The 27,559-nt window shown below is 34.3% G+C and overlaps 4 protein-coding genes, 1 non-coding gene and 1 pseudogene across 7 annotated transcripts; 4 read left to right on the top strand and 2 right to left on the bottom strand.

Moving 5' to 3' along the window:
- Positions 1-679: 679 nt before the first annotated feature.
- Positions 680-11,599, bottom strand: LOC120175403 (ubiquinol oxidase, mitochondrial-like). Its single transcript, XM_039182027.1, has 6 exons — positions 11,588-11,599; positions 7,007-7,029; positions 2,222-2,591; positions 1,673-1,801; positions 1,096-1,584; positions 680-913 (listed from the first exon to the last, which is right to left on the bottom strand). Exons 3-6 carry the CDS (start codon positions 2,573-2,575, stop codon positions 854-856), a joined length of 1,032 nt encoding a protein of 343 aa, XP_039037958.1. The 5' UTR covers positions 2,576-2,591; positions 7,007-7,029; positions 11,588-11,599; the 3' UTR covers positions 680-853.
- On the top strand, positions 6,314-8,841 carry LOC120175406 (probable protein phosphatase 2C 9). Its single transcript, XM_039182029.1, has 6 exons — positions 6,314-6,419; positions 6,645-6,772; positions 7,387-7,626; positions 7,841-8,117; positions 8,323-8,477; positions 8,563-8,841. Exons 2-6 carry the CDS (start codon positions 6,734-6,736, stop codon positions 8,701-8,703), a joined length of 852 nt encoding a protein of 283 aa, XP_039037960.1. The 5' UTR covers positions 6,314-6,419; positions 6,645-6,733; the 3' UTR covers positions 8,704-8,841.
- On the top strand, positions 8,952-9,023 carry TRNAT-UGU. The gene has a single exon. It is a non-coding gene; the product is annotated as a tRNA-Thr (tRNA).
- Positions 10,101-15,229, top strand: LOC120175400 (outer envelope protein 64, mitochondrial-like). Of its 3 annotated transcripts, XM_039182023.1 has the most exons (13): positions 10,101-10,418; positions 10,505-10,657; positions 10,762-10,886; positions 11,101-11,226; positions 11,614-11,796; positions 11,942-12,086; positions 12,258-12,426; positions 12,969-13,103; positions 13,201-13,401; positions 13,974-14,101; positions 14,192-14,243; positions 14,402-14,471; positions 15,035-15,229. In XM_039182023.1, the coding sequence occupies exons 1-13, from the start codon at positions 10,171-10,173 to the stop codon at positions 15,115-15,117; spliced, it is 1,818 nt and encodes a 605-aa protein (XP_039037954.1). In that variant the 5' UTR covers positions 10,101-10,170; the 3' UTR covers positions 15,118-15,229. The 3 variants fall into 3 exon arrangements, with proteins under 3 accessions (XP_039037954.1, XP_039037955.1, XP_039037956.1); XM_039182024.1 differs by lacking the exons at positions 14,402-14,471; positions 15,035-15,229 and having other exon boundaries at positions 14,184-14,199; XM_039182025.1 differs by lacking the exons at positions 14,192-14,243; positions 14,402-14,471; positions 15,035-15,229 and having other exon boundaries at positions 10,102-10,418; positions 13,201-13,366; positions 13,974-14,078.
- A 1,867-nt stretch (positions 15,230-17,096) lies between these two features.
- LOC120175401 lies at positions 17,097-18,902 on the top strand. Its single transcript, XM_039182026.1, has 3 exons — positions 17,097-18,059; positions 18,449-18,799; positions 18,849-18,902. The coding sequence occupies exons 1-3, from the start codon at positions 17,231-17,233 to the stop codon at positions 18,851-18,853; spliced, it is 1,185 nt and encodes a 394-aa protein (XP_039037957.1). The 5' UTR covers positions 17,097-17,230; the 3' UTR covers positions 18,854-18,902.
- Positions 18,903-22,320: 3,418 nt separating this feature from the next.
- On the bottom strand, positions 22,321-24,807 carry LOC120175514 (annotated as a pseudogene).
- Between the last annotated feature and the right edge of the window lie 2,752 nt (positions 24,808-27,559).

Here is a 27,559-nt window from a genome sequence, read left to right as displayed (position 1 = left end):
ATATCCAAATTATAATACTCATTTTAAATTAATCCTTAAACTTTTAAATATTTTAATTTCATCTTCAAATTAGGATTCTCATTCTAAATTAGTCCTTAACTTTTGAACACTCTAATTTCATCCCTAAACAATTACCCTCTTTCTAAATTGAACCCCAAAGTTTTAAATATTTTAATTTCATTAACAAATTAATCCAAATATTTAATTAATTTCAACCATATTTTAACATAAATTTTGGTTTTTATCAAATATATAATAATATAACCTAGCCTAACGATTTAATTAACAAGAGATAGAATTAGTATATATGTATAATTTGAAATTGAAATATTTAAAAAGTCTAGGGACCAATTTAGAATGAGGGTCATAGTTTTGGAATGAAATTGAAGTGTTCAATAGTTTGAAGACAAATTTAAAATGACACTCATGGTTTATGAATGAAATTAAAACATGTAGTAGTTTAGGGACCAATTAATCAGAATCATACTTTAAATTTAAAAAAACTTTAAATGTATGGAACATATTATAACCTTTTTTATGATAAAAGTAATGAGAACATGAGATAATTTTGTCCGAAAATAAGAAAAAAGATCAGAATTATAAACCAGAGAAAGTAATTCAATGACCAAAATAAAAAATAGTAATAATTGGGTGATCAATGGTGTAGTTTACCCTAAAATGTCAGTCCATAAACTGTTTAAACTCAATAGCCATGCCTTCAGCTATAATTGTCATACAATTCATCCATTTTGTGGATTATTGATTCATCTTTATAGTAATCGTGGTCCCATCGATATACAAGAAGAAAAATATGCAACACAAGCACTAGTATCTGAAAGAATCTCCACAGACCTTAATGATAACCAAGAGGAGCAGGCGCTTCTCTCAGCTCCTTACCCTGAAAATGTATATCCTGCAATACAAGATCCAAACCCCATTAATTCATCCAAATCATGGCAGCAGGAACAAGAATACACAATCATCATGTAGTGGTTAGAAGCGGACTCAAACCATACCTGACCCTAACTAGATTATATGAAAATTTAAAAATATTGCTTGGTCTCGATAGTAGTGATAGAGGAAAGTAATACTTACAGAAGCAAAATGGTTTACGTCCCTATGATGAGCTTCATCGGCACGGATCACAGTGATAACATCCTTCAGCGTAGCATCTTTAGGCAATCTCCAGTAATCTATTGCAATGGAAGGGGCCGGAACGTTTTCGATTCTACCACTTTCAATGTCCTTCAAATACTCTGTGTATGAGTGAATGGCTTCCTCCTCCAGATACCCAACAATTCTATGTGCTAATTTGGGAGAAAGCAAATAAAGTACAAAGAAGGCATTGAAGAAGACTCCCTGTACAGTAAGAACGAGGAGCCTCTCGTACCACTTGGGTTGCACAAGCTCTATCATCGTCATTAAATGCATCCTCTCGTTCTCGGCTTCTTCCAGCAAGGCTTTGATCCAACCTCCACTCTGCTGGAACTTGCGGAGAGATTTCAGATGCAGAAGCATCCCTCCGACCATGCCGGGAACAGCCGCCACTGTTTCCAGCATCACAGCTCGACAGCCGTACCGTCTCTGGCATTTCAAAGGAGCTTGACTTAAGTATATCGAGACAAACATGAATCTTAAGCAGATTAATGTGAAGGTAGCTAAGAAGGAAAACCTGAAAGAATATATCTGTGGGAATGCGGAGGATCTTGACTGTCCTGTAAGCAAATTTATCCATGAAGTTCTTTGGCTTATGGTGCTTTTTCAAATCGATTGACAAGTCTGATCTGTAAGTTTCCCATGGCTACATAAAAAAGTACAATCAAACAAACAAGACAGATAATTAAATCAAAACTAAGGAATAATGGAAATCTCTCAAATCTCTAAAAACCTTTCTGCAACGTGAAAATGTTTCTCTAAAGCTGAATTACTATTTGATTAAAATAATTTATTCATTTCAGATCTTTAAATCATCTGCGAAAAGAAAAATAATAACTAGAAAAATAACAGAGAAATCGTTGTTGAATTTGTTTTTAGACGGCATCATTAACAAAACCTTAGATTTTTATCAACAGAATAGGAAGTTAAGAGATGAGATTCAGGCAGAAACGGAAATTGGAAAGTCAAACAGCGGAATTGATCCAAGAAAAGGGGAAGAAATGCAAAATGACTAAAAGAAAACGAGCATCGAAGTTTAAAACTAAAGAAAAATAATGTACTGTACCATGAAACAATTCCAAGGCCAATCGGTGCCATCCTCTCTGGTGACCTTCGGCCTTGAAATCCCCCAATAACTCGACGTCACCACCTCCTTCCCTTTCGTCTCTTCCGCCGCCGATTTCTCGGTTTTCTCCTCCCTTTCGGACGTCGCTTTTTCCACAGAAGCAGGAGCAGAGCTCATCATCCTTCTCCATTCAAATCCACCAAACGTAACACCGTTATGTTGTCCGCTCAATTGCAAGCTCCTCCCAACTATGGCGGACCTGTACGCATGTCCACCGCTTATGCTGCCGCCACTGCAGTAGCTTCGGCCATTGATTAGGCCCCGCATCACCGACTTCACCACAAAACGATTCATCTTCTTCTTCCTCCTCGTTGTGAATTTGTTGAAATGCAATGGAATGGTGCAGGGATGGCGATTATATATAATTGGAGGGTAGAAGAAAGAGAATGATCAAGAAGGAATGGAGAAGAGGGGAAACAGTTCATGATTCGGTGTTTCGCGGTGTATCTTAATCGATTTACTCGTGTCTTGATCTGCCGTTACTTGGGGGGCAAGAAATTTTATGATGGGCTGAGATTTAGCAATGGCGAAAACATGTTGTGTCTTTTTGTACTACCACATAGTTTACCCGCGAATATCGCTGGAGTGTGGCGGAAACATTCGATGATCAAAATTCTCTACGGGTGAGAACATTGTTAGTGTATCTGTCAAAGATATTTTTGTTCACTGTCAACGGTTGTGATAGAAAGCCTCCAAATCAAGAGGACGCTATTTAACCAAAAGTATATATGTTTATTTATGTATCATGTACTTCATAGCGGCTCACATTTTGTTATAACCCTTGATTTTCCCTAAGATTTACGTCCCTGCCACTGGGATTTTCCTATCTTATGGGAATTCTTTTTAATAGCAATTAATATCACAAGAAAACAACTTGTGTTGTTGACGTCGAGGATCAGTGTTTAACTTACACGCGTCACCTCTGTGGGCAGATATCTGAAAGTAACGATCGTCCCGGACGTGGCTTCTAATTTGCTCCAGTAAAATAATGGCATTTTTACCAAAAAAAAAAAAAAATCACTCAAACAATCAATAATTATCTGTTAGACATCATTTCTTCAAATATTATTGATTTAGTATTTATTCTGACATAATAATAAAAAAACATGTTTTAGGATATGCGACTTGCAGACATGGACGGAAAACGCGGATCATGAACCGTGCCTTCGTGAAGTTCTATCTAAGCTAGCATCATGGTGGAAAATCACGGATTGTAATCCTAGAGACTGATTTGTGTTCTGAGCAGTAAATTTAGAAAATTATCATAAATTATATATAAATAATTAGAGGACAATTTTTACATCGTTGGATTCATATGTCAGTATAGTTTCGTTTAAAACAAACGAATACTAATTTCTATAGGTATACAAAAAGATATGAATTTTTAATTGAGGATAGGTCAGAAAGTAAGACAACAGATTCTGTTCAAAACAACTTTTATATGTCAACTTCGAAAACTCACTATAAATTGTATAAGATAAACTAGAAAAAATGCCTTATATAGTTATATTCGTATTCGACTCTAGTTTCTAGTGATATAAACGGAATAATTTTTAAGTTTGTAGATTAATATAGAATAATATTTTATTACAAGTAGTGCATACTGTCAGCATATAAAATTTATCATAAATTATGTTTTCATGTTACTCCTATATTATAGTGTTATAGGTTATTATAAATGTTCGAAATAAGTCAACTTTATTACAATTAGTGTGATCATTATGATGTTTATTGCATGACGAATATAATGTTTATATGTTGAAGAAAGATAATTGACGATGATTATGATATATAAATGTTATGTGGAAATGAAATGTTTAGGGTATGAACTGCCCATTATGTTATGATATGAAGAGTTGGATATGTTGATATATTGATATCTTTGATAATTGAATAATATATAATAATTAATGGAAAAACTCATTGTATGTTGCATTGAGAGTAGTATGTACATTTGTCGTGACATTAAGCTGAGTACTTTCTAGATAAGTTATGTTACATTCGTGTACATTATGATATGTACGATTGGTTCTCATGTTATGATTGCACTTAAAGTGTATTATATGTTTTAGTTAAAATTGGTATCGCGAAGTGCCATGTGTGCACCTTATGTTATACTCATGTACCTTACATTCTCATAGATATGCATTGGACTATGAATTTGAAAATAAACTATGAAATTTAAAAATAAGTTATGAATCTGAAAATAAGCTACGAATCTAAAAATAAGTTTTGATTTAGAAAATAAATTGTGAAATCTGAAATTATTTATTATGAACATGGAGTATGAAAATGAATATGTGAATGAATATGAAGTAGAAAATGAGAATATAATAAGAAAGTTCTGAAAAGTATTTGAATGAAATAGAGTATGACATGATTGTTATGTTTATTATTGATTTTCATGGTTTTGACAAAATCACAATATGATAATTTTCAGATATCTGATAAGGAAATATGGCTTGAATAAATCGATTTGGATATTTAATAATTTTATTTGAATTTAAGTTTAATGTTTTGAATTGTTATGATATTTTAAGTTAAGTTTTATATAAAGAAAAATAATGTTATAATGTTGTTAAGTTGTTTAATATTTTATGTCACCTTAGTTTGTTTATAATGTCTCACTAAATGAATACTTAGCGTGTGATAATTTTAACGCGTAGGTAAAGAATGACAAGTGAAGTAAGGAGTCGAGTTGGCATCAATCAACAAATAACAATTACATGTATCATTAATGACATCCTACTATTTTTATTTTTTTAGATGATATGTATACGAATAAGAAATGTCTAAGATATATTATTAGAGTTATAAATATGAATCGAAGTTTTACATTTTAGATAAAAAATTATATTTTACGAGAACAAAAAAATATTTTAAAATTAGACAGTTTTTTAAATAGTATTATTTACTATTGAACTACTAAACTTCTGCCTAAAATTAAGTTTAATTTATATGGTAATTATTATTTTATGATTTTACACGATTAATGGAATAATTGTAAAGTTAATAATGGAATGTTTTACAATAGAACAAAATTTTAAGTATTTATAATCAATGAATATTTATAAAATACTTAAAGTGACATATTTAACTCGTATTTTGATGCGTATTACACTATGTGTTTGATTGTTTGCAAGATTTATTGCATTGTAGCATACGGTCTCTATCCACTGCTCTTTACCAATAACTTTAGATAAGAAATGAATGAAGAAAATTATTTGGTACATCCTTAATCAGCACAGAGCAGGACTCAGGTTTACAGTTGACTAGTTACTTTGTGCCCATCAATTCATTAATTAGAATCAATTCCTAAATAAGCCTTTGGTTATAGCATGTTATTTTATCAAGTCTTTTGACTATTAAAAAATATAAAATAGTCATTTGATTATTGATTATGTTTTAAATTCATCATTTTTCGTTAAAAATTTGATAGTTGTCTAAGTTGGATGTAAACATGATGACATCGATATGATAATCGTTTGAGATTCTAAGATCAAATTTTATCACATTACAGCTAACATGTTAACGTTCAACTTAGAATATTGTCAATATTTTAACACAAAAACACGAATTTGGAACATAATAAATGTAGAGCGACTATTTTATAACTTTTAAAAATTAGAACATACTAAAACATTAATATATATATTTAGATAATCATTTTATAATTTTTAATAGTTATAATTAAAGAACATTTATGTACTTTAACCCTTATTTATTTGGGTTGAAAAACCAATTTGAAACTAAAAAAATGACTGTTTAGCATTAGTTTTAGCATTCAAGTATTTATATTCTACATATCCAAATGCAGTAGTATCATCTTGTTGTTTGCCACTTGAAGATTAAACAAATGAGCTGACTTCAAAGTGAATTCCACTTCGAGAGGTTGGTGACTGATCCAAGGATTCCAAATAACCAGTTTGTGAACCACTAATTTAATGGAGATTGAGAAAGATAAAGAAAAGAAAAGTATTACCTTTCTTAATTCTTTGTACTCAGTAAACAAAGAAGATAAAACCAAACCAAAAGTCAATAAGGGCAAGCTCTTGCCTTTTCCTCATACACTTTGTTTACTTTCTTTCTCCCCTTGCCCCTCCAAAGACTTTCATTTCATTCTTGCTTCCTTTTCAAGGTATTGTCCTTATTCTTCTCTGTTGAAAACAGAGGAAATAGTCTGCGTGGTTTGTTTGCCTTTTCTTTTCTTCTTGGGGATTTGAGTGTTTTGATGGAATTCAGAGTTACCCATTTCATGATTTTGTATTGATTTTCTGTTTGTAGGGATTTTAGGGTTGTTGGTGGAGGGTTGTGCTGTGCCTGTTTTTGATGATCAAGAAAATTTCTTTCTTTGATTATGCAGGTTGAGGAATTCTGGGGAAAATTTTGATTTCTTTTGGATGTTGAGTGATAGCTGAAGAAGGTGAGAAATCTGGAGAGGGGTTGAATTTTATGGATAATCTGTGTTGCTTCAACTCTGTATATTCCCAGGTCAGCTTGTATTCAGTTCAGTCCCTTCAATTTAGATTTTTTTCATCATCTGTTTATATATGATTGGATTTGTTTGGTTGATGATTTTGATTAGGTTTTTGTGAGGACAATATCTAGTTTTAGTGGTACCTTTGATTTCATGCAAGATTCTGTGTTTCTTTCACTTTGAGTGCATAAGCAATCGCTAGCTTAGTATCAAACCTTTTCTGGGTTGTTATTACCTGCATTACCCGTCGTTTGTATTCCCTTTATTGTTTCTGTCGAAAGCATCGGAGAACATCGCTAGCCTTGAGCTTTTGTTGTGCAAATGCTGTTTCATTTACCAACACAGCAATGGCTTACCCTGAGAGAGTGCTCTTCCTGGTTTCGGTGGTTCATGGTTTTCGGGAATCAGTTTAAAGTTTTTTAGTTTTATTATCTTCGAAATCGTAGTCGATCTCATGAAAATAGGTTCTTTTGAAACTTTTCACCGATAGGGTTTGTTGGTACTAGGAAGATGATAACTTGGTTGCAGTTCTTTATTGCACATTTCCTCCTGTCGAATCATGTTTCCGGTTCCTTTTCTAACACATCAAGTATGAAATCTCGTTAAAGATACTATTTTTATCGTTTAGGTTGTTGGAGGACGTTCTTCATGTAGCTCTGGAAAGGGTAGAAGCCATCAGAGCCCTGTCAAGTATGGCTTCGCCCTAGCGAAAGGCAAAGCCAATCATCCCATGGAGGATTATCATGTTGCAAAGTTTGCTCAGCTTCGGGGACATGAACTCGGACTTTTTGCTATATATGATGGCCATTTGGGAGATAGTGTACCATCTTATCTGCAAAAGCATTTGTTTTCCAATATCTTGAACGATGTGAGTTATAGATTAATCCGATATTAATAATTCGTAAGGGCTTAGGGGCTTTTGGATACCACAGTCAAAGAGAATCGTTCCAACTTGCCTTATGCGATACCGGGGATAATAAACTGAGATGATGGTTCTGTGATTCTTATTATTATAGCACCGAATTCCGGGCTGTGTTAATTGGTTGTTAAATTATGTCCTTGTTCCATACAATAACTTGCAGGAAGAATTTTGGACCGATCCTGGCAGGTCCATCTCTAAAGCTTACGAGAAGACGGACCAAGCGATTCTCTCACACAATCCCGACTTGGGTCGAGGGGGATCCACGGCAGTCACTGCAATTTTGATAGATGGGCAGAAATTATGGGTTGCCAATATTGGAGATTCGCGTGCTGTTCTCTCCAAGAAAGGGCAGGCGATACAGATGAGTATTGATCATGAGCCGAACACAGAGCGTGGAAGCATCGAGAACAGAGGTGGCTTTGTCTCAAACATGCCAGGTTCTTTCACAACTCCCCTGTGCTTATGTCTGTTTTTCTCTTTAAGGAAAATTCGTTTCTAATATCGCTGAGCGAAACTAATCAGCTCTGTATCGGTATAGTTATTGCCTCCGAATGCAGATGAATCGGCACTAAAATTTTGTATGATAACGACTTACTGGTGCTGTTGTTGATTGAATATGGATCTTGTTGCGTTCTTTCACAGGGGATGTTGCAAGAGTGAACGGACAACTTGCTGTTTCTCGAGCTTTTGGAGACAAGAATCTTAAATCACACCTCCGATCCGATCCGGACATGAAAACTGCTGATGTTGACTCGGATACCGAACTTCTCATCCTTGCAAGTGATGGACTATGGATGGTGATCCACGTCTCTCTCTGTACGAACCAACAATTTATAATTTGTTGTTTATATGTTCTCATTTTTTGTCTGCAAATTTATCCAGGCCATGTCCAACCAAGAAGCCGTCGATATTGCGAAAAAGACCAAGGATCCGCTGCGAGCAGCCAAACAGCTAATGGCCGAGGCATTGAACCGAGACAGTAAAGATGATATCTCATGTATCGTAGTTCGTTTCAAGGGTTAAACGCGAAACCGGAAACGCAACGGAAGAACAGTTCCTCGATTGCTAAAACACGAATCAATGGGTAAACACCAACTAGCAGTCTCATTAGAAAATGCATATTGCTGAAAGTTGTAGATTTACATATCATCTCCATTTGGTGGAAAAGAATGTCAAGAAGGTAATAATCAACGGTTGGTAATCGTTAACATCAATGTGTTTTATGTTGATTTTTGCGTGAATTAATACATTAAAACCATTGCTTCGTCAAAGCCCCTATAGCTCAGTGGTAGAGCGTCAGTCTTGTAAACTGAAGGTCTGCAGTTCCATCCTGCATGGGGGCACAAGTAATATTTTTTTTAATTTTTTTTTTCTAGGGATGACAATAGGTCGAGTTAAGTGAGATTTTGGTTAACTTGATCCGAGATCTTCTCCACTAAAATCATTCTGAGTTTAGGAGTTTTATTCGATTCGAAATTTGATTAAATATTCTAGGATTAAATCCTTTTCGATATGACATAAATATAAAATATTTTTTATTCAATAAAGTATAGATCTAATTGGAAAAAATATAGAGATGAATATTATAATAATTATCTATAAATATATAGAAAAATTACATTATTATCTCAGGTCGAATAAAAGAATTTTCAGTCTAAATTCCGAAGCATTTATAAATTATAACCTGAATTCTTCTAAAAAAATGTTAATCCCATCGAATCAGGTCGGGTCAAATTGTCATCCGTATCCTTATTACATGTGATATCTTGTGAACAAATCACATAGCATTTCCTCAAACAGAAAATTGAGATTAATAACATGATAAATGAAATGAAAATTTAGGGGTAAAGTGAAAAAATATTTGGGTAAATTATGTTTTAGTACTTAAACTATCAGTTTTGATCTATTTTAGTATCTAAACTTTTAAAAAATTTAAAATCATACTTAACGTTTAGTTTTTGTTTCATTTTAGTACATCAGTTAAGAATTTAACGTTAAATTCTGGGAAAAAATTGAAAGTTTAGATACTAAAACATACCAAAACTGATATTTCAGGTACTAAACGTGTTAAGTTTTTAACGACTTGGTACTAAAATGAAAACTAATATAGATATGATTTTGAAAAATTGAAATTTAGGTATTAAAACGGATAAAAACTGATAGTTTAGATACTAAACGCGTAGTTTACCCAAAAAAATTTGGATGGAAAATGAGAATATGTGTATAATACAGGGGCCAAAACAGATATTAGACCTTAAAAATGTGAACACATAAAATAAACAACCGCGATACGGCACTCAAAATTTCCATACCTACAAAAGCAGAAAGGCCGGCGCGTCTTTTTTACGCGCTGCTTAACCACGAATGGGCTCGTCCACGCCTTTACGGTATCAAAATTTAATTTCTCCTTTGACAAACAAAACCCTTTGTTAAAACCCTCCCAAAACCCTTTCTTTCCATTTCCTTTTTCCTTCCCATTCGAATCCGATCATGTCTAAGACGCTGAGTCTAATAAAAACCAATGCTTGCAACCCCAAGGTGTGGATTGTGGCGGGAATAACGGTGGCCGGAATCATAGTCGTGGCGGAGACCCGTAGGAGGAGGAGAAAAGCGATGATCATCGACAGAGAGGATTTTCGCGCTTTCCTCGAACGCTTCGAGTTGACTCCTTTCCCGCATCCTCCACCTCCCGCCGCCAAACTTCCGTTATCGGGCCTCACGTTTGCCGTCGAGGATATGTTTGTAATTTCATTTCATCACTTTGTCTTTCTCCCTTGGTTATGTTTTCTCTCTTATTTTATCTATTTCTTATTGGTTGCTACAGATTTGACGTGAAGGGTTACGTGACGGGGTTTGGGAATCCTGATTGGAAGAGAACACACGAGCCTGCTGATCGGACGGCGGTTGTGATTACTGCTTTGTTGAAAAGCGGGGCTAAATGTGTTGGCAAGACAGTTATGGACGAACTGGCTTTCGGGTAACCTTTTATTTTGTTCTTGGTTTTTTTTTTCTAGGAAGATTGTATTTGTTAAAATGTATTCAGTGTTCCTTTTCCCCCTTATTTTTGTTAAATATTAATAGAACGACTGGGGAAAATAAGCATTATGGAACACCTACAAATCCGATCATGCCGTCACACCTTCCCGGAGGTTCTTCAAGTGGTTCTGCTGTGGCAGTTGCTGCTGAACTTGTGGACTTTGCTCTAGGTAATTTCAGTCCTTTACATTTCTAAGTAATCAATAAATGGTTCCCCAGTAGTGGTTCCTAGAACGAAGCCTGGAATTTCATAGCCTTTTCTTCTTCATTTCCATCCAAGGTGTGTGCTTTTAGTAGACTTGTTTTGCTGAATCTTCTTATTATAGAGGTTGTGTTCTTCTTAGTTCTATCTTTGCATATAATTCTATTTTGATGACTTTGTAGGTACTGACACAATTGGCTGCATGAGGATTCCATCCGCTTTTTGTGGTATTATTGGGTTCCGTCCATCTCATAGAGCGGTATCAACGATTGGAATTGTTCCCATTTCACAAAGTTTGGATGCTATTGGTACTGTAATACAGCATTCTTATTTAGATTGTTAAGATGTTTGTTGCCCTTCCGTACAGATCATAGCTGTTGATATTTTTAGCTAGTATGAGTTATTATGCCAACTCGCTTTGTCTTCACCTACTTTTTCTTTTAACTGAAGTGTGCGCATCTGAATGTGTGATCTATTAATGGGTTGATACCGCTTCATTAAAAAAGTGCAATGCACCTCTAGGTTTTGTGGCATACATGTTGCTCTTCTATTATAAGAGCTCCCAGTTCAAATATTTAGTGGCAATTTAAGATTCTAATTTCTTTCTTGGCATTAAAATTCTGGAGAATTCACATTGCCATATTCAAGATTTCCTTTGTTTCTTTTTACTGATTTTGTTATTTATCATGTCTAAGGATGTTTTGCTCGTGATGCATCTATTCTTCATCATGTTGGGCATGTTTTACTTCAACTAAAAGCAGTGGAACCTAGAAGGGGAAGGCAACTTGTCTTTGCTGATGACTTATTCCAGCTCTCAAAGGTTCCTAGGCAAAAGACTGTGCATGTTGTTAGCAAAGCAGTTGAAAAGCTTTCTGGATGTAAGTTGCATGACCTTCAATTTTATTCATACCAGTTGCCTAGTTTTTGGTGTGAAAATCCTGATCATAGTCTACTTGCTACCTCTCCTGTTTCAATGGTGTGAATCTTACTTCCTGACGTGTCTACCTCTTGTTAATTGTACAGACCAGCCTCCAAAGCATGTCAACTTTTCTCAGTTCATTGCTTCAAATGTACCTAGCCTGAAGGGTTTTCTTCAACATTCCACAAACCTACAAAATGAAATTTCTGCTTTGGTAGCTCTTTCTTCTGTGATGGTGTCATTACAAAGGTATTTGAGAATAACACGTCATTACATGCTGGAGCAGATACCTCTTCCCCCAGCTTCACTTGTTGCAATCCTTCAATTGGGATATTATAATAATCATTGTTGTGCGGAATATTTGTTTCTGGGTTTGTAGACAGACCAACACTCCTAATAGCTTGTAGTTTTACTTTTCAGGTATGAGTTTAAAGCAAACCATGAAGAATGGTTTAAAGATGTAAAACCAAGACTAGGACCTGAGGTTTCTCATCTTGTTCTCGCTGCAATCAACACTACATATGAGAATATAAAAAATATGTACAAGGTCAAGACTGAGATGCGGGCTGCTGTGCAAAGTCTTCTAAAGGTGTTGCAGATTCTTCTCCTACCTCCCCCTTTCTTTTGCTTCGATTTTGTTTCCACTCATAAGGTGTTCAGCTTTTTTAACCCATTGTTATAGTTAATTACTGTTTCTGTTTTTTTTATAAGAATGTCAGCCATATGCAATAATACAAATATGTTTCCCTGTTTATTGCCAGGACAGCTTTGTTATTAACTTCTTAGAATTATCTCGCCTTGTACTTATAAATGAAAACATAGTTTTTGCTTTTTTTTAATATGAAACAGGAGCAACCATCATCTTATTAAGATCTTGAACCTAAAACTTGATATTTGAGAAATTGTTGCCATAAATGAAATGATAGAACCGGCCAGAAGAATAGTACGCGAGATTGCTAGAATTGATCGAATCAAAATTTACATATATTAAATGGCTAATGTACATTAGCAGCATAACACTTTTTAATTTGGGTTGTACTTTAATGGGCCCAAAATTCTCGGATGATAGGACCATGGCCTGGAATTGGATTATCTCACATTCACATAACCAAGTTGTCCTCTTTGTTTCAGGATGATGGGATATTAGTGATTCCTACAATTGCAGATCCTCTACTAAAGCTTAATTCAAAGAAAGGGCATTCCACGGAGTTTCATGACAGAGCATGCACATTATTGAGCATTGCTAGCATGTCCGGGGGCTGTCAGGTGGCTTTTGATGTTACCTGGCTTAAGTTTTCAATCTTGTATGTTGTTTTGTAGCTTGGATATCAGTCATTTATTTAACCTTACATGCTCTTCCCAGGTCTCTGTTCCATTAGGAAAGCATGATGGTTGTCCTATTTCAGTTTCATTTGTCACATACCATGGAGCAGATAAATTTCTTCTTGATACAGTTTTGGATATGTATACTTCTCTGCAAGACCAAGTGAGCATTGCATCCAATTCAGCACCATTGCCTGATGTCAATGGTAATATGGATGCTTCTGAACTCTTGAAGGAGAAGGTTTTACCAACATCTCCCAATATCTGAATTGTTTGATTTGCCAAACAAAATTTCTGCCAATATGAACAGCGCCATGGAGTTTATTTATTGATGGAGTCAGTTTGCACCTTATCCGATTATAACTTGTCCGAATGATGTCATAGTTTGTATATTTGTATTGTTTCCCATTTATAAGTTGTTTTACACTAGACGAGAAACAATAGGAAGAATGCCTTGTTACTTGGATGGTTGAGTTCTTGAACCTGTAAAGAAATTATGGATAACTGCTATTTCTTGCTTATCACTTGTTCAACTTCTTTCTTTATGTTGCAACTTTTCTGAGCAATGTAGCATCCAAGCCTCTCGTGTTTGTGATATGTCATTTCTTCTTAAGTTCATTAACAGCAACTGTGACCAGGATCAAAAGTAGAATTTTCAGCATAAAATCCTAGTAGACATTTTTTTTCAAGTTTCGGTGTCTGGAGAATCAGAACTGGTTATGATTTAAAATCATAGTATGTTCTGTTTGCTTTGAGTTTTAGTCAAGGAAAGGTCTGCTGTTATAAGTTTTTTCATGACAAGTTCCATTTCAGGGAAATGCTGCATTTAAGGGAAAGCAATGGGACAAGGCAGTTAATTACTACAGTGAAGCTATTAAGTTGAATGAGACAAATGCGACATACTATAACAACCGGGCAGCAGCTTACTTGGAACTAGGATGGTATAGTGTCTCTAAGATTTGTTGCCACTTTTTATTGCTTTCTTTTCAGTTCACATACCTCCGAAATGAAACTGATTTTCAGATATGCAGCTCACAGCAAGCTGAAGAGGACTGCAATAAGGCAATATTACTTGACAAAAAGGTAATATAGAATTTAGAAAACATGTGACGGTCAATGGTGCTCTTCAATAAATAACTATCTTTTAAACTTGAAATGTTGAGCTTTTTTATGCACACATGAGAAAAAAGCTGCTGCATTCGAGTGATGTTATTAGTCTGAGTAATAACACTTTTGTGCAGAATGTGAAGGAATATCTGAGACGTGGGACGGCCAGAGCATCACTACTCTGTTATAAAGAGGCCCTTCAAGGTGAGTATACTTCATGGTGCTTATTTCACTTTGCCTGTGATAAGAGACTCATTTCCACCCATATGACTAAAATTATTGATAAATACAACTAATTATGCATTTCAGGTTTTTCTTTTATTTTCTTCTCTTTCGTCTAAATTATGAAGTGTTTGGACTTCCTAGATTTGGGATAAAGATGGGAAAATTAGTTTAGATGATAGAATTCCTATTCCTCGTCATTTTGGTAGGTCCATTCTGTTCATACCGGGTTTGCTACCTGATACGGGTATAATAGAACCATACATAAGGAATAAGTTTCATGGAGCATCTCGCAAATAGTTTTTTCCCGATACATATTGGTGGACATGTATGGGTTGCAAACAGATTTACCCTTTTATTTGTAGCCCAAACTCGTTTATATGCTGTTCGAATCTGCAGTAAGTGTGAGAGAGATGAAGATAGTTTAATAATTGATCCTAGAACAAATTTCTTTCCCCCCCATCACAATCTATTTTCATCTTATAGTTTTCGAATTCAACCCATAGTGCTGCCCTTAAGCAGTGTTTTGTTTTTGGCATTTGCAGATTTCAAACACGCACTGGTTCTAGAGCCACAAAACAAAGTTGCTAACCTTGCAGAGAAAAGATTAAGAAAACTGGTTAGTTGATACTCCCCTTCTCTGCTTCTTATCTCATCTAACGAATATGAAAGAACGTCGATTTGAGATATGCGCAATCTTTATGCAATGTCGGCCCTTTGGATATACTGAAAATCGAAGTGAGAAAGCACATATTGTTTCGAGGGTGATGGCTGTAATTTTAGTTTTGGACACATTGTTTCTTTGTAATCAATATATGTTGGATTTGTTCAATGTTGTTGAGAGTCACGTATGCAATGAAAACCTATTCAAGTGCTACATTCATGTTGAAAAGGGGGAAAATGTAATCCCAAAGTTTATATTTGGAATATGCTTTCTTCATTGTGTTAGAACCAAACGAGGCGGTAGTGATTCAGTATTGTTTAGTGAAAAATTAGAACACTAAATTCTTTTTGACGAGTTCAAAATCTAATCCTAATCCTACTTAGAGAGGAGGGAAAGAAGGGGAGTGCTTCTAATGGGTCTAGAATCCACGACCTAAGGAGATATAAAGGGACAAAGATGAGCAATTTATTCAATGGGCTAAATGTGCTTACTCTAGAACACTAAAATTTTAAAGATCTGGAAGAACAAATTCTATTTTTTCAAAGAGTAAATAAAAGAAAAAAAATAATTAACTATCTATTGGTCTAATGAGAAAAAGTATTAGGTATTTTAAATAAAATTAAAACTTTGAATCTTAATATGAATTAAACAAGTTAGAATTTTGATGTTGTGAGAATATATTTGAATTCTGATATTATGAATTTAATAAATTACGTTAAAAATAATTCTCATAATAAATTTATTATATGGTATCTGACTTTAATTTGATGAGTATATAAAAAATTAAAAAAGAAAATTGTTAATAATGAATTTCCTCTTTATTACGCACTCTCAATAGAATATATATAGATAAATAGAAGGTATATTATGTGTTTAGTATTTGAACTATTACTTTTGTTTTTTTCGTATCTAAATTTTTAATTTTTTATAATTATAATTTATTTTATTGTATTTCGTTATTAAAAATTTATCGTGTTTAGTATTTAAACTATTAATTTTAGTCCGTTTTATTATCTAAAATTTAAAAAAAAAATTAAAATTTTATGTTAAGTTTTTAACGTAAATATTAAAATGAAATAAAAATAAATGTTACATATAATATTAAAAAAATTAAAAATTTAGATAAAAAAGTGTATCAAAATTAATGTTTTTACCGTACTAGGGACTTGTGCGTAAATGGTGGGGTGAATACTTTCTTAACCTGCATGGCGCGGAAACATGAGGCGGGTTTTCGAAAGTTCTGGTAAGAAAGATTCATTGAACAAATTCTTATGTGGAAACGTGTCAACATTCAATGCTGGGTTTTGAATTATGGAGTGGTTATCTTATTAGATTAATTGTTTTTATATAAAATAAAAAAGAATTTAATGAACTACATAAATAATAATTAAATATATTATTATTTTATTTAAAAACAATAATGTAATGTTTGATTTTGAAGGTAATTTATTATTTAAATTTCCCATATTAAAATTTTGGGTAAAGTCTCTGATTAGGATAATATTTTATTAAGTCTCTTGATTATTAAAAGTTATATAATGATCTCTCGACTTTAAGATCTGTTTTATTAAGTCACTCGAGTATTAAAAATTACAAAATGATCACTCGACATAATGTCATCAATTTTTTAAAAAAAATGAGAGTTTGAAATATATGAATAGTCAAATGACTATTTTAAAATTTTTAATAATAAAATAACTCAACAAAATAATATTTTATAATTAAAAAATTGTTTTATAATTTTTAATAATAAAAAAATTTAATAATAATATCGGACTTTTTGTATATTTTATCCTAAATTTTGTGTGACGTTGACGAGAAACAGATTGGGTTGATGAATCATTCGTGATTCATAAGACGACAAGTATTATATTAGCCCACGAAACCACCGTCTAAATAGGGAAACAATTCATCAGTTTCCATTTCCAGCCCACCAATTACTAAAATTACGCACTTTCAGACAAAACCCGAAGACGTCATCCCTTTTCTCTCTTCCTTCTTCCCCATCTCGAATATTCTCTCCATTGATACGAAAACTTAACCCTCCCCTCCTCCCCAGAAGAAGAAAAGACCACCCATGGACATGGACATGATGGAAAACGGTCCATCCATCATATCCCCTTTGCTCCTCCGGTCCATGGCGTCTTCAGCTTTCCTTCATGCCGACAAATCGTTCTTCAACTTAGCCGAGAGATTCAAGCCCCTTGAAATCATTCGCTACGTTCTTATCTCGTCTTTTCTCCTCTTCCTTCGCTTACTTTCTTTCCTTTTCGTCTCCGATTTACCCCCTAAATCCCAACCCCAGTTTTCTGCGTTTGATCCCTTGAAAGGAAACGATCGTTACGCTGTTGCTTCTGGGGTTGACGATTCCGGGATTGCTCGTGCGCTGTCGCAGGTACTGGCTATTGTTAATGATGTTCCCGTTAGTTCGAGGAAGTACGCGATTGTTCGATCTTTGGCGGAAAGGCTTATTGAAGAGAATCGTAGGGCGGATACCCACGGTTTGCGTGAAGTGAACCGATCGGTTTTGTCTTCGGCTTTTTCGAGGACCCTTTGCCACCTCGAGACTACGATGGTTGAATCGTGGCAAGATAGGGTTGGGTTTCTTGATGGAGCCGGACCTGCTCCGGTTCAGTATTTGGTGAAGAGGGTTTTGAGGACGTTTCGATCGGTTGGGGATGGGGTTTGGTCCAGGGGAGGAGGGAACGGCAACGGGAGAGAGGACGTGAACCGGTCTGGGAATTCGGATGAGAAGCTGGCGGCCGAGCTTCTTTGGCTGGCGGAGAAGATGGTTGGTTGTGGGTTTGTGGAAGAAGCCGTCGAGCGGTGGGCGACTGCTTCAAACCTGGCTTCGCTTTCTCTTTCGGCTGAGCCGCGGGTTCAGGGTTCCCTTGTTAAGATTTCCGGTACGTTTTGCCCTTTCTTCTTTGTTAGGTTTGATTTGAATAAGAATGTCTATTATATTATAAAATTGCGGTCACAGTAATCGTTACTATGTCTCGATTATAAATGTATTATGTTTGTATGTTACGATGTTGTTTTTTATGAGTGATGATCTTGAGAAATGTTATGATGTGACATCATATAAACTATGATGTCGATTGATAATGTTCTTGGAATGTTTAATGTTTAGTTTTAGTTTCGAGATATTATTTTCGATACTTTCGCATCGATACGTCTTAATGGTCGAAGAAAAACTAAATTATTTGATGTTAAATCCGAATGTGTTCGAAATTTTCAAAATATTACACTGATGCTCCGAGTTTTTTTCCCGTGTGATGATTCAAATGTGCAGCCTTCTTGTTCAAACAAGCGAGGGCAATGGAGATGGATATGGCACTGGACGAGACCGGAGAAGGCAATGGGGATAACCGGAGGGAAACGAAGAAGAAGATGCTCAAGTCATGGCTGCCATTGCTTTGCCGAGCTTGCAACGGCACCGACGTTCCTGTGCTCGGCATCAGCGAAAGAGCCGAGCTAGAGAAGGTCTTGGAAGAGAGCATAGGAATGCTAGAACACGAGGAGCAAGAGCAGATACTCTCCCTTTGGCTCCACCACTTCGCGTATTGCCCGTCCTCCGACTGGCCGAACCTCCATGCCTCGTATTCTCGATGGTGTACTGATTCTCGCAGACTCTTGCTCCTCCATTGAAGGATGTGAACCAGAAGAATCATATTGTGTGATAGGATAGGACTATTGATCATCTTGGTACAATTATTCCTTGTATAACTATTTCTATTTTGGTCTTGATTCGAATATATAATATGACACATGACATAAACATGTAGAACTCTATATGATATAAATACAATACATAATAAAACGTATAATAGAGGTGTGATAATATAAAGGGTAAACTATGCATTTAGTACTTAAACTATTAGTTTTTATTCGTTTTAGTAATTAAATTTTTATTTTTTTCAAAACTATTCCTAAAGTTTAGTTTTTATTTAATTTTAGTACTCTGTCATTAAAAGCTTAATGCGTTTAATATTTGAACTATTAGTTTTAGTTCGTTTTAGTACTTAAATTCCTTTTTTTTTAAACTTAATGTTAAATTTTGAATGAGAATATTAAAATGAAACAAAAACTAAAGTTTTAAGACTGTATTAAAATGAAATAAAAACTAAGTTTAAATAGGATTTTAAAAAAATTGAAAATATAAATATTAAAATAAATCAAAACTGATAGTTTAGATGCTAAACACGTAATTTATCCATTAAACTATTATTACAAAGCCAGATAGTTGTAGGCCTTTGCCCTTTTATCGAACTTTAAATTAAATATGATACACATTTATTGAGTTATTTACATAAACCACCTAATAACGGATCCAAATATGCGAGGATTCAAAAATACGAAGATGGATACATAATTTTATATTAGAAGTAAGTTTATAAAATTTTAAAGTACGATGAATTTATAAAATTTTAGGAGCATCAATAAAAATATAAAGAAAAAAAATCTAAAATATATAGGAATTTTAAATTTTAAGGAGGTAATCATCCTCAGTCGTCTCCCTTAAGTCCATTCCCACAAATACACAATGTAATTTTTTTTGGTTTCACTCATATTTAAGATCGTTATATCAGTTAAAATCTATTTATACAGTTAAATTGTTTTTAAATTATTAAATTAATTAGATTTAGTAATTGAGATAAAAACTTTTAATTTGAGAAAAAATCATTTATTTTCTTTAATTTTTTTATTTTTTACTACTAATCTCAATTATTTATTTTTACACATCTAATAATAAAAGTAAGTGTGGAAACACACACATACACATACATGCGGGACTAAGAAAAGAAGAAATAACAACGATGCCTATGACACATTCATACATACATACGTACATACGTACATACGTACATACGTACATACGTACATACATACATGTAGGACAAAAAAAGAAAAGAAACAACAATGATGCCTACTATAATATCAAATTACGATTGTAACACAACATAACAATCGTATCGTAACATTTTTCAAAATCACGGTGACACTCTAATTACGTCCACAATTTAAAATCTTAGTTATTTTTAGAAAATACATTAGATTATAATGTCATCAACATCCGCGATCCCGTCCTGAAGTTTTTCTAATAACCATTGTCTTTCATTCTTAATAAAGATTATTCTAAACATGAACCGAACGATCTCAATAGTTAAAGTGGCGATTGTTATCTCTAGAGCTCCTGGATTCGAACAACACCTTCAATGATATTTGAGTGTTTATTGTAAATTGATTGAAAATCTTTCGAGAGAAGTTTATGAAGTATAGGTTGCAAATTTATTATTATCTTTTCAGAATGTTTATATACGATTTTTAATTCCAATATTTTATTTCATACATTTTTTATGAATCTGGGGTAAGTACAAGGCAATATCTATTTACAAAAAACTTTTAATCTTTTGATATTGAACGTTCACACCCCTAACATTTATGGTGCTCCGAACCTGAATCCTCAAGAAATAATTGATTCGTGCATATTCATTTGACCCCACTATGGTGTTATTAAATTAGAAGCACTTATTGTCAACTTTAGGTTGAATTAATTCAAGTCCCTATGTTACATATTCCTTTGAGGTCATTATCACACGTGATTCATGCGATTTAGTATGTGGCTATATTCATTAGCCGCAATGGTGGTGGTTGATCTCCTTTCAAAATTGAAATTTTGATAGACAATAGGTCCCATCCCTTTATAATAGGAATCAACATTTGAGTGGAGTTGAGTGGATTAAAAAAATGAAAGTTATTTGAGTTGATGAATGTTATCTTATAATATAAATTTGATTTTAAAAAAATTTAAGTCGAGTTATTTAAATTTCTGTTAAATTTAATTATAAATTATGAAATAGTCGTTTAAGATTCTGAGATCTGATTTTATCATATAACAGTCAACATGTTAACGTTCATCTCAGAATACCGTCAATTTTCTAACGGAAATAGACGAGTTCATAACAAAATAAATAGTCAGGTGACCATTTTGTGACTTTGGATAGTTGATGGACTTAATTAAGTAGTATCCTATAGTTGGGGACCTCACCTAAAATGTTATTTAACGATTTTTATATTTGAAAATTTATAGAAGAACATTAAGTAACTTGTTTCTTTTCGATTTGAACTCTACTTTTAGTAGTCACATCCACATCCACATCCACATCCACATCCACATCCACATGTTTCAGTCCTTCAACGTTCAAATCAATATTAAGGGCTGGCTGCTAAGAATTTTAAGACATGCAATTATAGGAATGTACGAGGATTCTTAATTTTTTTATTTTTTTATTTTATCATCCATTTCTATTTTTCAACTTATATTCAAAGATTTATTCGTTAATTTAGAATTTATTAATCTTAATCATAAAATTTTATTAATTTAATTACTCCTAAATTTTTTTAAAAATAAATATTTGGGTAAAGTATACATTTAGTACCTAAATTATCAATTTTATTTTGTTTTAGTACCTAACTTTCATTTGTTTCAAAATTATATCTAACGTTTACTTTTTGTTTCAGTACCTCATCATTAAAAATTTAACAGAGTTGTTGTGCGTGACATCTTTTTTAGGGATAAATTACATCATTCATCATTCAGCTATCTTCTCAGTCTTATTTTAATCACTGAAATTTAGTTTTTTTGATTTAATTACTTAATTTTCAAATTACTCTTAATTTAATCACTATAACTTTCAAATTTATTTTTTAGTTATATACTAATAAAATAATAATAATAATAATTTTTGTATCATAAAAATTATTAATAAAATAAATTAGAGTGATTAAAACATGAACAATTTAAAAGTCGCGTAGTTAAATTTAAGAAATTTAAACTTTAGTGACCAAAATAAGAATGAAAAGATAGCTAAATGATGAATGATGTAATTTACTCATAATAAAATGCAGTGACATGAAACTTTTTAGCGGCGGTACTGAAATGAAACAAAAAATAAACATTAAGTGTGATTTTAAAAGAAATGAAAGTTTAGATACTAAAGTAAAATAAAACTGATAATTTAGTCATAAAGACGTGTAGTTTACCCTAAAAATTTTACGGCGAATCTTCACTTTTATGTTATAATAAACTTAACAACAAAGCTAATATTACATTTAGGTAACGATTTCTTTAACGAAATTATCCTAGAAAGTGATACAAACTGATTACTGGCACTGTCTCTTCTCTTCATCAAGAGGTGTGGCCGATGGATTTACCATGGTCTGCACTCTTTCCTTGTGAGCCGCCGACCGGAATTTCGTGACCACCGGTTTCGCCTTCTCCGTCGTCTTTATGATGACCGAGAACAAAAGCCGATAGAACACGACCATTCCGAACAAGATAGCAAGATCAACCCACTTAGAGTATCCCATTTCTAAGTGCCATGTATGCTTCAAGATTTCTTCACCACTAATCGTTCCACCTTGTACATTAGGGAATGTCATGCCTTCAAACTCGTTCTTAAACAATCCCTGGTAAGCATACTTATGGAAGGCGATGTGGTACAAGGGATATTTCAAAACCGGCTTCGGGAGATCGGTCGGTAATCGGAAGAATCCGCCGACTAATATCATTAGGCCTTGAACTCCGGCGCCTACTATGATTCCCATCAGGAAATTCGGAACCAAACTGGCGACGATCATCATTAAGCTCTCGACCAACAACATGCAAGCGAATAAAAGCGTTACGAAGAACAAGAAGTGTTGGTATCCCTTGTGAAGTCCCGGAAGGAAGTAGGTAATCGCGCCCGGAATCAGTGCCACCATTGCCAAGAATGGCAGAGCATATAATGTGTTTGCAATGACAAAGGCAGTCACTCCATAGTGCCCGTTTAGTCTATCGCGTTCGAATATCTAAAACGATAACGAAAAATTAATATTCGACGGACAGACGACGATACAATCGTCTATTAAAGTGCGATGAAAACGATCACAAACCTTCATTTCCTCAACAAAAGAAGGGAATCCACCAATGGCCATGAAGGTTAGAAACGATGCCACAAACATTATCAGTGAACCTCTAGCCTGAATAGATCCGTCGTCCATCCCGATGTGGCTAAACACGGTGCCGAGGACAACGGATAACGCGACGTAGATGCACAGACGCATCCAATAGTAGCCGAGATCACGAGACATGTTAACGAAAGATCTTCTAGTCAGGACATGGCACTGGGTGAAGAACTTGGACTGCCTTTTGTTTTTCTCCAACGCTTCCCCACCCTAACAATATGGAGTACCATTTATTTGTCATTCCATATAGAAAAAACACAACGAGTTGCTGCTATTAGCCCAAACCTGTTTACAAATCTGAGCAATCTCATGCTGAACCATTTGGTACACATCATAAGACTTGTATGACTTCACTAGGATATCAATCACTTCCTCCGTCGGGATCCCGTTCGCGTATCCTAGCTCGATATCCTAAAATTGTACGAGATATTAGTCGTTTCGAGTCTTGTGAATGTAAAAAAATAGTCGTTTCGAGTAAAGGGTCAGATCATACCTTGTCGAAATCCTTATTTATGGTCTTGAGGAAGTGATCAGATGGATTCTGGAGACTGGGGCAAGGCAAAAAACTAGACCATATTTTAGAAAACAAGACGGATAAGTATGTCAATTCGATGTGGGATTATTGTACTAGGAAAAGGAGAATAACATACTTCATTTGATGCAGAAACAGGACCGAAATATACTGTTTTGCCTGCAGATAGAAGGTAAAGATTGGTGAATAGTTGAAACACTTCAAAGCTAGGCTGATGGATTGAAGCGATGATCGTTCTTCCGGTTTCATCCTTCTGGTTCAAGCTGGCTATTCTGCTCATAACGTAGTAAGAAGCGGCACTGTCGAACCCGCTGGTGGGTTCATCGAGGAACAGAAGCTTTGGTTTTGTGAGGATCTCGATGCAAATGCTGACTCTTCTCTTTTGACCGCCGCTCAGCCCTTTAGCCCCCCAACCGCCGATCCGAGTATTCCTGGCGTCTTGCAATCCCATTTCTCTTATTGTCATCTCGGCTCTCTCTTTCTTCTCCGATCTCGTCATTGTATCAGGCAGTTGAAGCTGAGCCGAGTAGTAAACAGCTTCACCTACGGTCAGTGTTGTGATCAATGCATCGTCTTGGGTTACATACGCCTGCAGTAAATATGATTTGCATGAAGAAAAACAGATGACTTTTTTAATCAAAATTTGTTGCTATCTTCTTCTTACTGATGTTCCATAAGCCAAGGCTTGTTTACGGCCATTGATGAGAATATCTCCTGCTTGCCTTGTGTTTGGACCCAGTCTCCCTGTAAATGAAAAAAAAACTGATAATCTGTACTTCTCACCATGAATGAACTTTCATGGAACTGGTTTAATGAATTTTACCTGCTAAGGTGTCGAGAAGCGTGGACTTGCCACAACCGGAAGGACCCATTATTGCCAAGAGCTCGCCGGGGCGGGCGTAGCCAGTTAAGCCCCGAAGGATCGATCTTCCTCCGGAAACCGTGACCCACAAATCGTCCCAAGTCAATGAAACGCCGCCACCCTCCATGAACCGGTTACTCAGGCCTCCAGTGTTACTAGCTTGTATCGGATTATGTCTTTCGACTTCGAAAACAGCTTGGGTTTCCGGCCTACTCCGAACCGGTTCTGAACTATGAAAGGAAGCTGCCATGATTAGGAAAGCAAGAAGGAACTACGAGCTAGCTTACTCCTTTGTATAGCTTCAGGAGCAAACAAGAAACATATACTTTATTTATAATGGGGGAATGTGATAACCAATAGAGATGAACATTTAATTCGAGGTTAAATTACATGTTTAATACTTAAATTATTAGTTAGTTTTAGTATCTTACAGTTATAAATTTATTATAAATTTAACGGGTGATTTGTAAGTGACCTCTTTTTAATAGATAAATTACATCATTCATTACTCAATTTTCTTCTCATTTCTAATTTGGTCATAAAGTTTAATTTTTTAATTTAATTACATAATTTTCAAATTATTTTAATTTAATAACTCTAACTTTCAAAATTATTTTTTAATTATATATTAATAAAATAATAATAATAATTTCATGTCACAAAAATTATTAATAAAATAAATTAGACTGTTTAAAATAGGTGTAATTTGAAAGTTAAGTAGTTAAATTGAATTTTTTAAATTTTAGTATCAAAATATGAGTGAGAAGATAGTTAAGTGTTGAATGATGTAATTTATCCCTACAAATGCAGTTAAGTTTTTAAAAGCGATGTATCAAAATGAAACAAAAACTAAACGTTATGTATGCATTTGAAAAAAAATAAAAAATTAGGTAATAAAACGGATCAAAACTGATAAATTTAAGTATTAAACACCAGGGCAGAGTTAGAACATTTATTTTGAAGTGTCAAATTTTTAAAAAAAATATTTTATGGTGTCAAAAAAATTATTTTTGGGTGTCAAATTTAAAAAAAATATATTTTAAGGTGTCAAATATATATTTTAAAGAATTTTTTTTAATATATATATATATATATATATATTCGATCGAATTAAGTATAAATTTTAATCTTAAAAGTTAAATCTATTTTTGAATTAAATATAATCTTTCTAAACTTAAAAAAAATTCAATGCAAATAAAGAGATAATTCTCCGAGTTGGATTTGAGTCCACTCACCATCCCTAATAACTAGAGGTGCACGAGTCAAAGTTGGGCTTGTCAGTCAGTATAGGTTAAGTATCAGCATCATACTTTAAAACTAATTTGTAAATGTTGTTAAGAAATGTATATTTGTAAATAATTAGCTTACTTGTTTAGATTTACTTATATTATTTTCAAAAGATAATAATTTTTTTATGAACCCAACACATAAACGTGCAACATTACAGCCTCTGTATGGTTTTCTTCTGGAAAATCAACTCAACCTCCCTTGGTGGTGCAGTGAAAATCGTGGAAACAATAGGCACCTCTCCCTTGGAGAGAGGATTGATGATCTGTTTAATCAGTTAAAGGGTGCAACAGTATTTTCTAAGATTGATCTTCGATCCAGGTACCACCAGTTGAAGATTAAAGAAGAGGATATTCCGAAGACAGTAATTCAGACTCGGTATGGACACTATGAGTTTGCAGTGATGTTGTTTGTCTTGACAAATGCTCCGGCGATATTTATGGATCTTATGAACCGAGTATTCCAATCATACTTTGACCAATTTGTGGTTGTATTTATTGACGACATTCTGGTTTACTCGAAGATAAAGTAAGACAATGATGCCCATCTTCGCATTGTTCTACAAACACTTTGAGATAAGAAGTTGTATGTTAAGTTACCGAAGTGTGAATTCTGGTTATCAAGGGTTGCATTCCTTGGACATGTAGTGTTTGCAAAGGGGATACGAGTGGATCCTCATAAGTTGGACATGTAGTGTTTGCAAAGGGGATACGAGTGGATCCTCATAAGGTGAAAGCTATATTGGAATGGAAAGTTCCAAAGAATGTTTCAAAGGTTCAAATTTTCTTGGGTTTGACTAGATATTATCAAAGATTCATGAAATTTTTTCGATGATTGTCTCTCCACTGACAAAGTTATTAAGGAAGGATGTGCCATTTATTTGGACAGAAAAGTGTTAGGAGAGTTTTGAGACATTGAAGAAGGTTCTGGTAGAGGCTCCAATACTTGTACAACCAGAATTAAGCAAGGACTATGTGTGTATAGTGACGCGTCTCATTATGGCCTGGGATGCGTTCTAATGAAAAAAGGAAAGGTTGTCGCCTATGCTTCGAGACAGCTTAAGCCGTATGAAAGAAATTATTCGACGCATGATCTTGAGTTGGTAGCGGTGGTGTTTGCCTTAAAGATATGGTGTCATTACTTGTATGGTGAACGGTGTTACATTTACACTGATCATAAAAGTTTAAAATATCTTCTGATCATAAAAGTTTAAAACATCTTCTAAAAGACTATGATGCAATCATAGATTATCACCCAGGGAAGGCTAATGTGGTTGCTGATGCACTTAGTCGAAAGACTTTTTCAGCTTTACGCGCTTTAGACTATGCATCCAGAAGGGAACAAGATGTATCAAGATTTGAAGAGTCGTATTGGTGGCCTGGTATGAAAATAACTAGTACAGAATTTGTTGCAAAGTTTATGACATGTCAACAAGTGAAAGTTGAACATCAAGTGCCTTTAGGACTTTTGTTGTCGATCTCCATTCCTCAATGGAAATGGGAGAGAGTTACGATGGATTTTATCACAGGGCTACCATTGACACCTTGCAAGAAAGTTTCAATCTGGGTAACAGTGGATAGATTAACTAAGACAACGTACTTTATTCCTATTCGGACTGACTACTCAATGGACAAGTATGCAGAGCTATACATCAGAGAGATAATTCGTCTGCATGGAGTACCAATTTTGATAGTATCTGACCAAGATCTGAGGTT

The sequence above is a fragment of the Hibiscus syriacus genome, unplaced genomic scaffold (genome assembly GCF_006381635.1).
Source record: "Hibiscus syriacus cultivar Baekdansim isolate YM2019G1 unplaced genomic scaffold, ASM638163v2 tig00112206_pilon, whole genome shotgun sequence".
Classification (NCBI taxonomy): domain Eukaryota; kingdom Viridiplantae; phylum Streptophyta; class Magnoliopsida; order Malvales; family Malvaceae; genus Hibiscus; species Hibiscus syriacus.
This window is presented reverse-complemented; position numbering and strand designations above follow the sequence as displayed.

Coding starts and splice junctions, on each gene's coding strand:
- LOC120175403 (XM_039182027.1), bottom strand. CDS start 2,575: ATGAATCGTTTTGTGGTGAAGTCGGTGATGCGGGGCCTAATCAATGGC. Junction 1,802..2,221: donor GGCCTTGGAATTGTTTCATG/GTACAGTACATT, acceptor TTTTTTATGTAG/CCATGGGAAACTTACAGATC. Junction 1,585..1,672: donor CCACAGATATATTCTTTCAG/GTTTTCCTTCTT, acceptor TTGAAATGCCAG/AGACGGTACGGCTGTCGAGC.
- LOC120175406 (XM_039182029.1), top strand. CDS start 6,734: ATGGATAATCTGTGTTGCTTCAACTCTGTATATTCCCAG. Junction 6,773..7,386: donor TCAACTCTGTATATTCCCAG/GTCAGCTTGTAT, acceptor TTTATCGTTTAG/GTTGTTGGAGGACGTTCTTC. Junction 8,478..8,562: donor CAAGTGATGGACTATGGATG/GTGATCCACGTC, acceptor AAATTTATCCAG/GCCATGTCCAACCAAGAAGC.
- LOC120175400 (XM_039182023.1), top strand. CDS start 10,171: ATGTCTAAGACGCTGAGTCTAATAAAAACCAATGCTTGCAACCCCAAG. Junction 13,402..13,973: donor CTGAACTCTTGAAGGAGAAG/GTTTTACCAACA, acceptor GTTCCATTTCAG/GGAAATGCTGCATTTAAGGG. Junction 14,472..15,034: donor TTATAAAGAGGCCCTTCAAG/GTGAGTATACTT, acceptor TGGCATTTGCAG/ATTTCAAACACGCACTGGTT.
- LOC120175401 (XM_039182026.1), top strand. CDS start 17,231: ATGGACATGGACATGATGGAAAACGGTCCATCCATCATATCCCCTTTG. Junction 18,060..18,448: donor TTCCCTTGTTAAGATTTCCG/GTACGTTTTGCC, acceptor TCAAATGTGCAG/CCTTCTTGTTCAAACAAGCG.